This window comes from Haemaphysalis longicornis, unplaced genomic scaffold (assembly GCF_048455015.1).
Source record: "Haemaphysalis longicornis isolate Haplotype H1 unplaced genomic scaffold, Haemaphysalis longicornis Haplotype H1 scaffold_9, whole genome shotgun sequence".
Lineage (NCBI taxonomy): Eukaryota > Metazoa > Arthropoda > Arachnida > Ixodida > Ixodidae > Haemaphysalis > Haemaphysalis longicornis.
In genome coordinates, this window is record NW_027526460.1 from 45,542,882 (window position 1) to 45,556,747 (window position 13,866).

A 13,866-nucleotide genomic window follows, 5' to 3' on the forward strand; every position below is an offset into this window, starting at 1 on the left:
CCAAGTTTAATTTACTTGTCATAATTACTCCACAGTGAAATTAGAAACGTTACAGAATTCCTGGCTGCTGTCGTTACAAGGCCCTCCACACAAGGTCGCAGAAAACGCCTTCAACTGTTGTTTTATTGAAACTATCCCGAAACAAATAATATGGTGATTAGCCGCCAAGACGACTCCAACATTACACCGAGTTGTATCTACTTTTTGAAATTACGTAGGTCATAGTGTAGTTGTAAATACTGTGGAATTCCCATATGCTGTCTGTACAGGAGGGAAACGGACAGCCCCATGCTTGCCCACTTGAATGAAACTCTAGTCTGTCCAAGTTTCATTCAGCTAATTAACTAGGAGGCATGCTTTAACTGCCCAGCTCCACTGGTCATCCGTCTTCACAGAGTGGAAGGGCACTGAATTTTTTTTTTTTTTAGCAGTATGCTGCTCTCATGCATGGGCATGACTTCAGTCTCACCTGCCATAGTAGCGTACCGTCGAAACTAATCACATTTCACTGCACACTTTTTGCCGCTCTGAGAAGGCGCCAGCGCTGGAGCTCACTAAAACGGCGTAGAAGGTACAATGTTTCACGTGTCGCCTCTCAGGTGATACGTGAAGCGCTGCCTGGGGCAGCGGTTAAGGTGATGTTGGTGGCATAAGCATCACTGGAATGCCAAAAAAGCATTTCTCATTTCGCCTGGGACAAATCGAAAAAGACCAAGCGAGCACCCTCGGCCAGATGAAGCGTTGCTGGTGTTGGGACTGGGCATCCCGCACAGTCACCAATGTTGCGACTTGCATCCCAGCTTGTCACCGATGTTGGGAATCAGCCATCCTGATGCCATCACCACTGTTGCGACTGGCCATCTGAGCGCAGTCACCGGTGTAGCGGCGTTTCCTTGCCTCTGTTTGCTATCGATGCGGCGCAGAGCAGAGCGATGAAGTTCTCGAGCTGATGGAAAGTTGAAGCAACATTTATATACAGTATGTACAAGAGTAACAACAGCATTACATGGCTCGCACAGAGGCGACAGCACTTCTCCACTCGGTGCCTCTGAAAAGTGCCACCAAAGAATGCCGATAAGTGCCTCCGGGTGGGTTTTTATACCCCCGGAAGTCCGTTGCGGTCCGGAGAAGTTTGAATTGCTCCAATGAGGACTCTCGCTGGCCGGAGTTTGAAACCCAATGAATGGAGATGGAGCAGCCGAGCCGCCCTGATGGGGAAAGGGAGGGTGACGCCCATGCCGCCTCCGTGAAGCCGCCTCCAGGTGTGTGGCTGCATGTCAGTTGCTGGTCGTTCACCAGATGCATGATTTGGCTGAGCCGCCGTGACGCATAAAGATGAGGCGACTCTGCGGCGGTGCATGTTTGAGCCTGTCGGCCGCGGGCGGTTTGGTCTGGTTTGGACGAGGCGTGAATCAGCCCTGCTGTTGGTGCGTCGCCCTGTGCAACGAATTTTGGCCGGGCGTTCTGGAACAACACCAGCGGTGGCCATGGCTTGCAGACGTAAAAGCTACCGGGCCAACGTGAGAGCGCCTAGACTGCACGGGTGCAGTCTAGGCGCTCCTAGTTTGGGACGCAATGGCTATGTCACGGAAAAATGAAAGGGAAGCGAGTGAGAGAAATGCCAGCTTTGTTTGCTTGTTTAGCAGGAAGTACCGTATTTACTCAAATCTAATGGGCACCTTTTTTCCAGAAAAATAGGTCCCAAAACCACATGCACGTTAAAATCGAGTACGACTCAAAACTGTGGCGCCGTATCACCATCGACGTTTCAAGATGGCTGCTTGACTACTGAATGTGTAGCCAGTGCTTCGTAGTTGGCGCATGTTTGCATTTGTTGTCTGTGTAGTCTTTTTTTTTTTGTGTTTCTCTGTTCTTTCCGCCATGGAATTTACCACTGCGAAGACATAGCGGGTTCACCACAATGCTGCGTTTAATAAGAAGAAAGTAATCTTGTGCACGGGAAGCGATGGAAATCGGGCCGCGTCACGTGCGTTCAGTGTTCCGCACACTTGTGTGCGGGACTGGCACAAACAGAAAGAGAAAATTTTCACAAACAAGGCGACACGGAAAGGGTTCAGCTGGCCAAAGAGGAGGCGATATCCCCAAATAGAAGACCAGCTGGCAGAGTACGTGCAGCAGCAGCGAGCAGCTCAGAGACCCGTAACGACAGAGGTGCCGGGGCAGTGACGGCGCTTCCCCGGACCCTCGTCGTGGTGACTTTCTTGCTGGCAATAACTGGCACATTTTGTGCCACCTTTGGAATAAACCTTGCTTGGTCCAAGTGAGAAAAAGTTGCATTTTTTTATTAAATAATGAAAGTGTAGTGTGCGTTATAATTGAGGACATAGTGTTTTTTTCTTCTTCGGACCACGGAAAGCGGGTGCGCATTACAATCGAGGGCGCGTTAGATTCGAGTAAATACGGTAACGCATTGTTGTTCCTTGAACAAAAACCGAGAGAGCTACGAAACGTATGATCTTTCAGTTAAAAGAGAAATTCATTCATCTTTCGGTGTCCCTTTAATTCGAACTGACGCCCTGGACCCGGCACAGTCCTGTATATTTCAATGGGGGAAAACTCGCTGATCATTCGAACGTGTCGGTATCCTGAGCGACTAATTCAAACTGGAATCGCCTCGTTTCCGTCACTTCTTGCAGAAGTAGTCTGCCCGGCGTGCTTACAATGTGTTGCAAATCCAAACCAAACCAAATTTACTAGAGATGCAAAACAAAGAAACAGAAAAGCAGCAGCGCAGCACTTGTGCTACACTGCTGCAATAGCTTATTTTGCTTCTGCAGTGGGTGCCTGGTCGCCGGCGCGAAACAACGAAACAGAAAACCAACAGCGTAGCACATGCACTATGCTGTTGAACAGAAAATCAACAGCATAGCACATGCACTATGCTGCTGTGATAGCTTATTTCGCTTCCGCAATGGGTGCCTCGTCGGCGGCGCATGCTGTTGCATGTTTTCTTTGTGCTGCGGTCACTGGTCTGGGCTTGCGGTCATGTGGCGTGCACAAAAAGCTCAGCTGTAGCCTGCACGGCTTGTGTTGGTCGTTGTAGTCCTGCTTTTGTTTGTGCCACAGCGGGTAGCCAGTTTGGGCGCCACTACAAACGTGTTGTTGTGCCTACTTCCCAATAACGAGTCCAGAGGTGGCTTCATTGTGTTCTGACCGTGCAGTGTGGCACCGTGTCCATTCATTCATTCATTCATTCATTCATTCATTCATTCATTCATTCATTCATTCATTCATTCATAAATTCATTCATTCATTCATTCATTCATTCATTCATTCATTACTACCCAGGAACTGCTCAAAACTCCTCTGAGCAGGCAAATAAGAGAGACCAAATGTTGCTTCAGCTTCCCTCAGTCCGCCAGTGCCGCCCTCTAAAGTGCGGTCTTTACAAGTGTATTTGTTCTTCCTTATAGTCTGCCTATGTGTTTAGCCCTAAGCACAATCCTTCAAACGATGTACCACCAACTAGCCTGACACCAAGTGTTACTTCGGGGTTCTCTGATATACACAAGTTGCAAAACTGTGCTTCAGAATCCAGGTGGTGCAAGCCATAGAGTTTCATACAAATATATACTAGAGAGAAATCTGTCGCTGCAGTCGCGGGCCGCCGCGTGTGGCGCCATTTCCGCTAGCGACGTTCCTTGCCTACTTGGCTTAGCTAGCCATACGGCTTCTTTTTCGTCTCAAAGCCAAAATCAACAAAAAAGGGTAACATTTTTTTCTTGTTCATCGGGCATGAAGCTTCTACATAATCACTGACGAAGTAATCTTTCTGGAGGTTCAATTTTATAACAACAAAACAAATTTGGTAACCCTTCCACATTAATATTGTTGCTTTAGCAGCAAGAGCCAAGTTTTCAGCATGTTCATGAGCCATGCCAAGGACAAGTGGAACGTGCCTGCCCGGTACATGATGAAACGCTGGCTGAAGCGCGGCTCCTGTAGACAGTGGCACAAGATTTCCCTCTAGTGTATATTAGTATGAAACCGAGCGCAGCTGCTTTGCGGAAGCTGATGGGCAAGTGTGTTTACATGGCACCTAGGAGACAAAACTGAACCTTGCTAAACATTTACCTCATAACATAACCTAATAAAATACAGCTCGCTTTTCAAACAAGGAGTCATTAAATCAGATAATGTTTACTTATGTTTCCACAGTTTTTCCTTTATGACTTACGGCAGCAGCCGCAAGCACTTTCGTACTACTTCAACTTTCTGCCGACAGATGGCAGCAGGCTAGTGAACTTCCCCATGGTGGCCCTTGTTTTCCCCCAGCACAGAGGGAACAACCATGCACAAGGATGCGGGTTCGATTCCCGGCCGCTGCGGCCGCTTTCCTGATGGAGGCGAAAAGCAAAAACGCCCGTGTGTACGAGATTTCGGTGCGCGTTAAAGATTCCCAGGTGGTCAAAATTAATCCGGAGCCCTCCATTACAGCGTTCCTCATCGCCCGTGAAGCGTCGGCGCATTAAACCCCACAATCAATCAACCAGCCGTGCACAAGTTTTTGATACATGGGGCCTATGAGGAGTTTCGCAGCTGGTGTAAACTCAGGCTTTACTTGTTAATGACACCCCCTCCCCCTCCTTCCCCCGTCTGTGATGCAGCGCGGCAGCCTGGACAGCAGTCCGCAGGCGCGCTTCCACCAGCACTGCCTGGTGTGGATGCACCCGCACCTGCCCTGGCTGCGGCTGTTCCCCCGGCACGGCACGCAGGCCAACGCCTCCTCGCTGGCCCCCCCGAGCGGGTGCCCCTCCTTTGGGGACCCGGCCAGCCCCATGCGGGCGGCCCTGCACCAGGACTGGGCGCTGGGCTTCCGGTCGCTGTACCAGCTGCTGCGTGCCCGCCAGTGCCCCTTCTTCTACGTGTGCGCCCCCTCCTTTACGGTGCTCTTCCGGGCCGCGGGGGTCGCCGGCATGGCCGACCTGCACGCCCTGCTCACGCCCACCACCCGCGGGCTGCGCCAGGCGCTGCGTGACGAGGGTGCGTCTCTCTCCTCTCGTAGTGGTCCCATCGGGGTGCATTGGAAAATTGAAACTAGGAGTGTGTCATGGGCAGTCTGTGGTCAGTCCGGGACTGATAATCGGGGAGGTTCGATGTCGGAGCACGTGCAGTCTTTTTGAAAGAGAAGGACAGGCCCGGGTTCTAGTGACCAGGGAGGGGGAATGGCCTGCGCTTGTGAATCACTGGTATTTTTTAAATTTTAGTGCCCATTTTCCACCATTTTTACTGAAGAATCAACAGTGGAATTGTAACTGGTGGGTCCTGGGCATTCTACAAAGTGGTGTACACACAAACTCATTTCCGCACACCTCACAGCTGTCCAATATACACCCCACACACTTCAGCTACGACTGCAACTTCTGCTTTGCTCAGTTTTTTCTTTTATTTTTTCTGTTCTGCTTAGTGAAACTTTTTTGGTGTGCACACATGTAACATAAAATTTTCGTACCCTGCCCTATACAGCTGTTGCTCTGGAAAAAAGAAGTGGGGTGTGGGAAAGGGAGGGGGAGTGGGTGTTCATATTGATGCAGCGCGTTTTGAGCAGTGCAGATAAGCTGGTGGTATATTTAGATTACACTTCCAGGAATACCTGAGCCAAATATTACATGTGCACGTGAAGTGGTAAGCTTACAAATCGCTGTGAAAGACACGGAAAACCAACCACTTTCTCTTCAATTTCCCTCATTATGAACCTCCGTAATTACGTCATTACAGCGGTGGCTGTCCTATTAGCTGTTGCTGCTCAACTTCACAGTTTATTTCTCTCATTTCCTATGACGATCCGCCATCATTGGTGCCACGTACCAACCTCTTCAATGCCTGAACGCGAAATTGCACTGACAAACTAAATACTTCCCATTCAATCAGACCACTCAACAACAAACGTTTATTGCTTCAAAAACTCCCTACCAGCCTGAGAACACACTTGCGAGCAGGCACCTTTTTTTTTTGTTGCACCAGGCCGGTAATACACCTCTCCACATTGCAGAGAAAAAGAGAAAACTCCTCAGCCTGTGAGATATTGAAGGCCGCTGAAGAGATTGCACCGAGCTGCCCCCCACTTCCGGATAGAGCGTTTAACTCTCGCGGTCGAGTTGAGGGGGAACGATTATGCACGATTTTTCATCTCGCGTAGCTTCGTTGATAGTGAACGAATTTTTATAATTCTTGCGGGAGGAGTTTGCTTGGACAATAGACTTTACACCAAAATACATTCTGAATAGTCGGTGGTAAGTGCTGCAGGGACTGTTTAACTGAAAGGGTCCAGCATTGTTGCTGAGTGCTTAGAGCTCTGTGCTTTCAGCACCGATGCAGATTTCAGTGTTTGTCCTGTAACTTTTCCTTTGCTGTAATTCAACCCCTCTCTTATTTCACACTGTCATCGTGAATTCCCCCAACTTGCCTGGTTTTCATTGTTGCCAAAGCGTATTGCCAGTTTCTTAGGCTCTCTTCCAGGCTGTGGAAAGGAAAAAAAAAAAAAACGTTTTTGCTCCCATTGAATGGGAAGAAAGGAGTGCGGAATGGTTGTCGGTCATCCATGGTGGGTGGCGTTTTTAGATTGGGATGCCATGTCCAGCTACAGCTCGAATGGCCCTGGTGACCAGGCCATGCTGGTTTTCCAGGACATTGCTTGTTAGGAGGGTCTCCCACTGCTCCGGTGTCGGTGCAATGACTTCTGGTGCGATGACTCCCACACCTTGTAGTACAGGGTGTTGGGTGTCCCAGAGCAGAAGTTGCAGTCGTAGCTGAAGAGTGTGGGGTGTATATTGGACAACTGTGAGGTGTGCGGAAGTGAGTTTGTCTGCAGTCTCAGGAATTGTGTGGCTTCTTCGTTGGTTAGCTTCGGGTGGGGCGGCGGGTATCTTCTTCTTGATAACGGGTAGTGCTCTAGTATGTCTCTGCTTCACTTGGGCATGGACGGGTGGTTGTCGGCAGAGTGGTGGGTGCCTATAAGGGTTGAAGCCCGGTGTGAGTGGTCTCGAGCTCTAAGGACGCGTGACCTGTTCTCCAAACAATATATATGTCCAATGGAGTTTTTCGTGCTTCTGAAGCCTTATATAGTAGAGCAAGTGCCATCGCTGAGATGTGGCCCCTTTGAAAATTACAGCAGGCCGCCTGTGAGTCGGTGATGACGGTCACCCGGCCTTGGGTATCTGGTACTGTGGTGGTGTCAAGCACGACAGCTGTCTCCTCCGCAACCCGCCGCGGTGGCTCAGTGGCTGAGGCGTTGCGCTGCTGAGCACGAGGTCGCGGGTTCGATTCCCGGCCGCGGCGGCCGCTTTTCTGATGGAGGCGAAAAGCAAAAACGCCCGTGTGTACGAGATTTCGGCGCACGTTAAAGATCCCCAGGTGGTCAAAATTAATCCGGAGCCCTCCACTACGGCGCGCCTCATCGCCTGCGTTGCGTCGGCGCGTTAAACCCTACAATCAATCAATGTCTCCTCCGCAGAGTCAGTGTCATCTGTATTGACCGTTGCTGAGCACAAGTCATCGCCTTTACTGCTTGTCACACTAACCGCGTGCGCCCACTTAATTCTTGCCGGATACCCTGCAGCATCGACGTATCTTGTTGAGCTATCCTTGCTGTAGGCTCTTCGCAAGGCCTTGACCTTGGCGTCCCTTCGCCCCTTGTAATAGACCGGGTGCACGGTGCGTGGGATGTTTGCAACCATGATGTATTCCCTCAAGCCATGGGGGATGTGTCGTTTTTGGTTTTGGGGTCCCACACTTGGCTCGTAACCGAGGCGGTACAAGCTAGCTCGGCTGGTCGGGGTAAGCTTTAATCACTCCATTTGGCTGGCTTTATGCGCCTCGGTGAGTTCCTGCCACGTGTTGTGGATTCCTAACTGCAAAAGTTTTCCTCTGAAGGTCTTGGATGGTAGTCCCTGTGCTAATTTGTAAATTTGACGAATTAAAAGGTTCAGTTTCTTTATTTCAGCAATTTTCATCCCCAAGTAAGGGGTGCCGCAGGTGATTCTGCAAATTACCAGGGCCTGCAGCATTCTGATAGTGTCTTCTTCTTTCAACCCGGTTTAGATGCGACTGCATTTCATTCACTCGCCTTGTCCCTCCATACGGCGTTGTTGTTGTTGTCCGTCCACACCCCTCCCCCATTCTCCTCGCCGCGCGAGCTGCGCTTTCCGCCGCTCACCCCCACCCCTCCCCTCTCCTCTCCGATAGCGAACACTCTCTCGTGAGGGGCATTGGATTGGATTCGATTGGCTTGGATTAAATTGTGTTGGATTGTGTTGCGTCATAGCTGCGCCACGTTGCGTCCTAGCCGCGGCAGCGGGTTCACGGCACGTTTCACGCGATGGGAGAATCAACCTAACGGAAACAACAACGGAACCCCCTATGCGTCGCATCTACACAGGGGTTCCCGCGAGGGGAAGTGGGAGTTTTTTCACTTGTTACTCGCTTTATTAGGTGGGTTAACTGGGTGACAGTGTTTTGTAGTTTCTGGAGAGTGGCAGTTCCTGCCCCATTTTTGTGAAAATTCAAACGAACGGGAATTTGAAGGAGACGTGTTTATTGTGACGCAGCGCTCTTCTAGAAATGGAAACACAGGCTTGGGCTGAAGCCCTTGCTTGAGATTGCTCGTTTCATTCAGTTTGCCGTTCACTGTGCCCCTGCAGGGATCACGTTCACCATGCCCCTGTGTACAAGCCAGGAGCAGATGGACGAAACCATGGACGGTGCCTCGCAGACTCCTTCTGAGGTCAAGAGTGAAGGGTGAGCACTGTTTTTCCTTGAGGGCTCTAGGAGCCTCACTGGGCTGGCAGTACAATGTTTGTGGTCCATAAGTGCATCTCTGTGGTACGGGGGGATATTGCCTTGGTCTTTGTCACTTCTGACCAATGCAGGGGAAGAGTTGAGGTGAAACAGTGTTGCTGTGGATTGTACTTTGGGATTTACTCTGTTTTTTTTAACGTGTCACCTCAATCTGTCCTATACCTGTGCTACAAGGCCGTTTCGAAGGACTTCCAAAGGCCAGTGAACCAATTATCTATCAAATTCCCCATTGTAAATACATATGGTGCACTTGTGAGTGAGCGTTAAATTGTTAATTAAAAGTTGTAGCACAGGCATCACTCTGTGTTTCAAGTCGGCTGCCCATTTGCTCTTTCTAGGGGCGAAGCCTTTTAAAGTCTGGGGCTGTTGGTGTCTTCTGTCGTCGTCGTTGTCGTCATCATAATCGCGTCTCATGTAGTCACGGCACTAAAACACTGGGAAAGTCGTTTACGCCTCACGTTGGAGCGCTTCGTAACGCGTACTTACAAAACACTGGGACACTTGTTTACGCCTTGCGCTAGAGCGCTTCGTGCTTCAAAGACAAGGGACTTCTACAGAAAATCGGTATACCTCTACCCCAAATGGTTTCATTTCCGTTGGCAAAACGCCAAGGCGCCAAGAATACACTTATACGTTGCATGCTTCGCCCCTGCCCAGGTTTCACGTTAGTGGAGATGGCCCGGGATTTTTGTTTTTGCCACACCGGGCAGTCTTGTTTGGTGACCTTGCTGTCGCTAACATACGGTTTTTGTTTTATTGACAATGTTATTGGTGTAATTGCATGGTTCTGGACAAAAAAAGTGTTCCGAGGTAGATGCATGGAGAGCAAATGCCCATTCGATTTGCCAACATTGAGTGTACATGTCACTGTGTTTACTGCTTCTTTGATGTTTGTGTTTTCTTCTTGCTTATTGCGGAGCACAAGGTCACTTCAGTGAACCTTGTTCACTTAATTGAGTTGTTCTTTGTTACATGGAAATAGTTCTCGCACCTAAGGACCCCGTTCCTTCACTACCAAAACTTGGTATAATGCTTTGAGCATTGCATAGAGTACTTTCGATGTTGTTTCATTGTATTACAGTGTAGACCATTTATAACGTAACCGCTTATAGTGCGGGACCGGATATAATGTGGGTTTTTGTTACCACCGGTTCACCTCCCATAGAACTCAATACTGCTTAGAATGCAGTTGGCTGAAGCACAAGACCTTTTATAGTGCGGTTCTCTGGTGGGACTGCTGATCGACCAGCACTGCTGGGGCATTGTTTTAGGGTAGCAAAAGAAAAAAGATGAAATCGGTCATCTGACGCAGCGCACACCCCTTGCTCTTCTCTAACTTTGACACACAAGAAAAAAATACGCACCCTTTAGTTCACGCATACGTGATAATCACAACTGGCCTTGCTTGACGCACCTTGTAAGATAGCGACCCCCGTCCTCGTTCGCACGTGGCAAGTTGTTTCTATTAAGTGTTAACCGCATGGCCCGTTTTCGCACACGGTTCGTGCACTTCGGCGTTGGGCGTGCGTTTTTTTTTTTTTTTTTTTTTTTTTTCACGCCCATGTTGACGATTTTGCACTCGCGGTGGCTTCTTCGCGTGGCAGTGGGAGGACCCTGATGACTTTCACCAATGGGGAGACATGCACTTAATGGCGGGAGATCCGAAACGCTCTGACCAGTCGACTGGCCGCGCCAGAATGTTTAGGCCTACCATCGCGGTGTTTTTGATGGGGCTTTCACAAGCAACGTGGATGGCAGTTTATATTCCTCTTTTCGCCCATTTTATCAGCTCTCTTCTTGCGTGAGCATCCTCGCTTGTGCCTCCTGCGGCATTTCAGCGAGCAGTAAGAAGCGGTTGCTGGAGCTGCCTGCACCACTTCACGGCCAGGGCCGCCGCCATGTTGCAGTCTCTTACCGCGCCGCACACCACACCAGTTGTAACCGGGCCGGCGTTGCCGTACTTGCGGCGTGCAGTGCATGTTTTCGCAAGAAGAAATCGCTCCATGTGGTTCACGTTTTGGAGCGTTGTGCAGTCAAGCCATCGCTCTTTTCGCTTTCCGAACAAGCGAGCCACGCGAAGCCAAAGATTTCCACCACCAGTACGCTGTGCTGATAAGCAGCTGCCTTCAGCATTGTGAACACAAGATGGGGTAAAAAAAAAAAAAAATCCTACTGGCGTTCTTATCACATTCCGCAGCATCTGTTCATAGACACAATCCTCCAAAACACAGGCACAACGGAAGTTAAAGCTGTGCTTGCTGTTTGTAAGACCGCACTTGCAATGTGCAAGACCCTGAAACAGCGCCTGATGGGAAAAAAAAATATAAAGACCAGGCCTTTGCTTTTAAGTGCCGTGCATTTGAGTGATGATAAATAAAGGATGACTTGAGAGGTAGGTTGCGATGTGGTTGGATCCACGCATTTTTTGGTTTATAGTGCGGTACCGCTTATAATGCGGATTTTTGCGGCTCCCACGACATACGTTATACCGTATTTACTCGCATAATCCTCGCACCTTTTTTTCGGAAAAGTCAATGCAAAGTTAGGGGTGCGAGAATTATGCGTGGAAAAAAAAAATCCGCTGCACAGTGTTGCCAATTTGCCTTATGCCAATACCGCTAAATGTAGCGGTCGTTTTTTGTATAAGTAAGCTCAGTGTTGCCAACAGCAGCTATTTCTTTTTATTTTATTAGTTACAACGTAAACAGTCTCCCGTCGATCAGCGATCATGAAATTGCCGCCTTTGCTTTCTGGCGCGCGCCCTATCTCGTAGTCGTATGTGCGTGCCCTACTCCAGTAACGCACGTTGAAGTCGGTGACGCCGAAGTGCCTGCCTGCGGCACGGTTGCCGTGTTCGATCGCGTACTCTTTCGCTATCAATTTGAAAACGGCAGTGTAGCTGGCGTTCCTCCCCATGGCGAAGCAAAACAATTAGATAACAAAGTTCTCAAAACGGCCGCGAGCCATCCACCACTGACGCGAGTCTCACTGACTGCTGCCGCTCAACGGCGGGACCACGGCGGCGACACGACGACACGACAGCGGGCTGCGCGAACACCGTCTAGTTGCGCGCACGCGAAACATGCGCGAAACCGGCTCAAGTACAGTGCGAATAGCGTGTTAGGGCGCCTGTTAGGGAGTAGCCATGCGGGTTGTTAGGGCGCCTGGATGGCCTTGGATAACAGCGCTCTCCGCCGAACGGAGACGCGGCGGGGGAGGGCGCGCGTTGGAGAGCGCGTGCACCATGCGGGTTTCGCGAGCAGGCAACTTTCGCCACTGCAAAGTTGGGGGTGCGAGGATTATGCGAGGAACCAAAAAATCCAAGTTTTGGTGGCTCACATTAGGGGTGCGAGGATTATGCGAGTGCGAGGATTACGCGAGTAAATACGGTAAGTGGTCTACACTGTGTTCAGGAGGAAACAGGCGTGCGAAAGGATTTTTTTTTTATTTTGGCAAAGTAGTTTTGACTGACCTATGTTGTTTTAGTAAGAGACGGTAATAGCTTTTTGTGCAAGCTTTTCTTTATCCCAGCACTGGGCTTAAAGTTTCAGTATGCACCAACAAGCCCTTATCAACATGCTTCTTCATGTCGCAAATAGTGCTGGGGAAAACAAGGGTTACATGGGGGAGGGGGAAGGGGGGAGGGGGAGGAGGTGGCACAGACGAACAAGAAACGAAGCTGGGTAAGGCAGCATGTAGGGCAAGTCAGTAACCGTCCATTGTGTAGTGTGCAGGGCGGGGTACAAGAAGGGGCAGGGGGGGATGACCACCAATGAATGTTGTTAATCTTGTATAGTACTCCTGTGAGAACATTGGGTGTCTATCTGGCGCAATGCTTTTTCACACTGAAAAGCCTGCTGTGTACCACGAGTCACACGAGCCCACTCACATGTCTTGCAGTTCGGACGACAACGTTTTGGAGGATGAACCCGTGACGTCCTGGCTGGAGAGCCTGGGCCTCAGCCAAGCCGACTTCCCGTCTCTCAACCCGACAAAGAACAAAATGTATCCTCTGGCTGCATTTGTGGCTTGGTTGCACCCTGTTGAGCTGTGTATGGCGGAGAAATGTTTAGCAACCAGTGTGACGTTTTTCGACTTTTTCCATTGCTGTGGCTGTGGGAAGAAAACAGATTAATTTTTGAAGCCTAAACGTTACTTCAGAATTGGTTTTGCTCGGGTCTAAAGCTGAAAGAAACTTCATGTGGTGCTGGCTGTGTGTTAGGCAGAATGTGTGGTGTGTGGTAGCAGTGTCCTGTGAGCCATTGCTCTTGATTCCCATGTTAGTGCTTGTTGTGCAGTAATTTTGCTGTGCAAAGTATGGAGGTAATTGATAGCGCTAGATATTGGTGCGCGACGGCAGAACAGGTGACACAAACCATATTTTATCATGAAGCGATGTATTTACAAGGTTATCTTTTAAGTTGCAACCCTATGTAAATTTTGCATAAGCCCTTTATTCATCCATGCTGTCGCTGCAGTCGTTATGGTTGACTGCTAGTATGAAAACTGGTGGTCTTCATAAACTATGTATGGTGCAATAGTTTATAGCCAGTGTAGGGTGCCACTTTGAAATCAGTTTTGATGCATTGCTTTATAGCCTGAGGGTGACATAAAGCAGTGCTTTCTGCTGGTGCATATACTTAAGCACTTCACTTTTTGCGTCGCAGCCAGTCAGGTGTTGGATGAGAATGTGAAAGAGGGTGCACTGCCATTTCCTAGCGCAGGTGCCGCACAGGATTAGGGCTCCTCTTTTTGTTGTAAAGTAATATTTTCCAGCATGTATACAGTCGAATCCTGCTACAACGAAATTGACGGGATGTGCAAAAAATTTCATTCAAGTGAAAATTCGTTGAGGCAAAATCTGCCCCAACACAGCACGGAAGGGCAAAAAAAAACAGACCCCGATATTTCTGGCATCATTGGCAGCATAATACAATGATTAGGAAAAGGAGTGACGTGCAGTAACGTCGTGTTTACTCAGGTAACAAACATACCAGTGGTTATTATTATTTTTTTTTTACCAGCACGCGATACTGAGGAGGAGGGGAG

At 49.4% G+C, this 13,866-nt stretch overlaps 1 protein-coding gene across 1 annotated transcript in view; it reads left to right on the top strand.

The window, feature by feature from the left end:
- Hd (humpty dumpty) overlaps positions 1–13,866 on the top strand; it is a 32,828-nt gene that overhangs the window by 10,616 nt on the left and 8,346 nt on the right. The window contains exons 7-9 of the mRNA XM_077684696.1: positions 4,629–5,004; positions 8,661–8,757; positions 12,718–12,822. Coding sequence (XP_077540822.1) covers positions 4,629–5,004; positions 8,661–8,757; positions 12,718–12,822 — 578 coding nt within the window. The remainder of the gene's footprint in view (positions 1–4,628; positions 5,005–8,660; positions 8,758–12,717; positions 12,823–13,866) is intronic.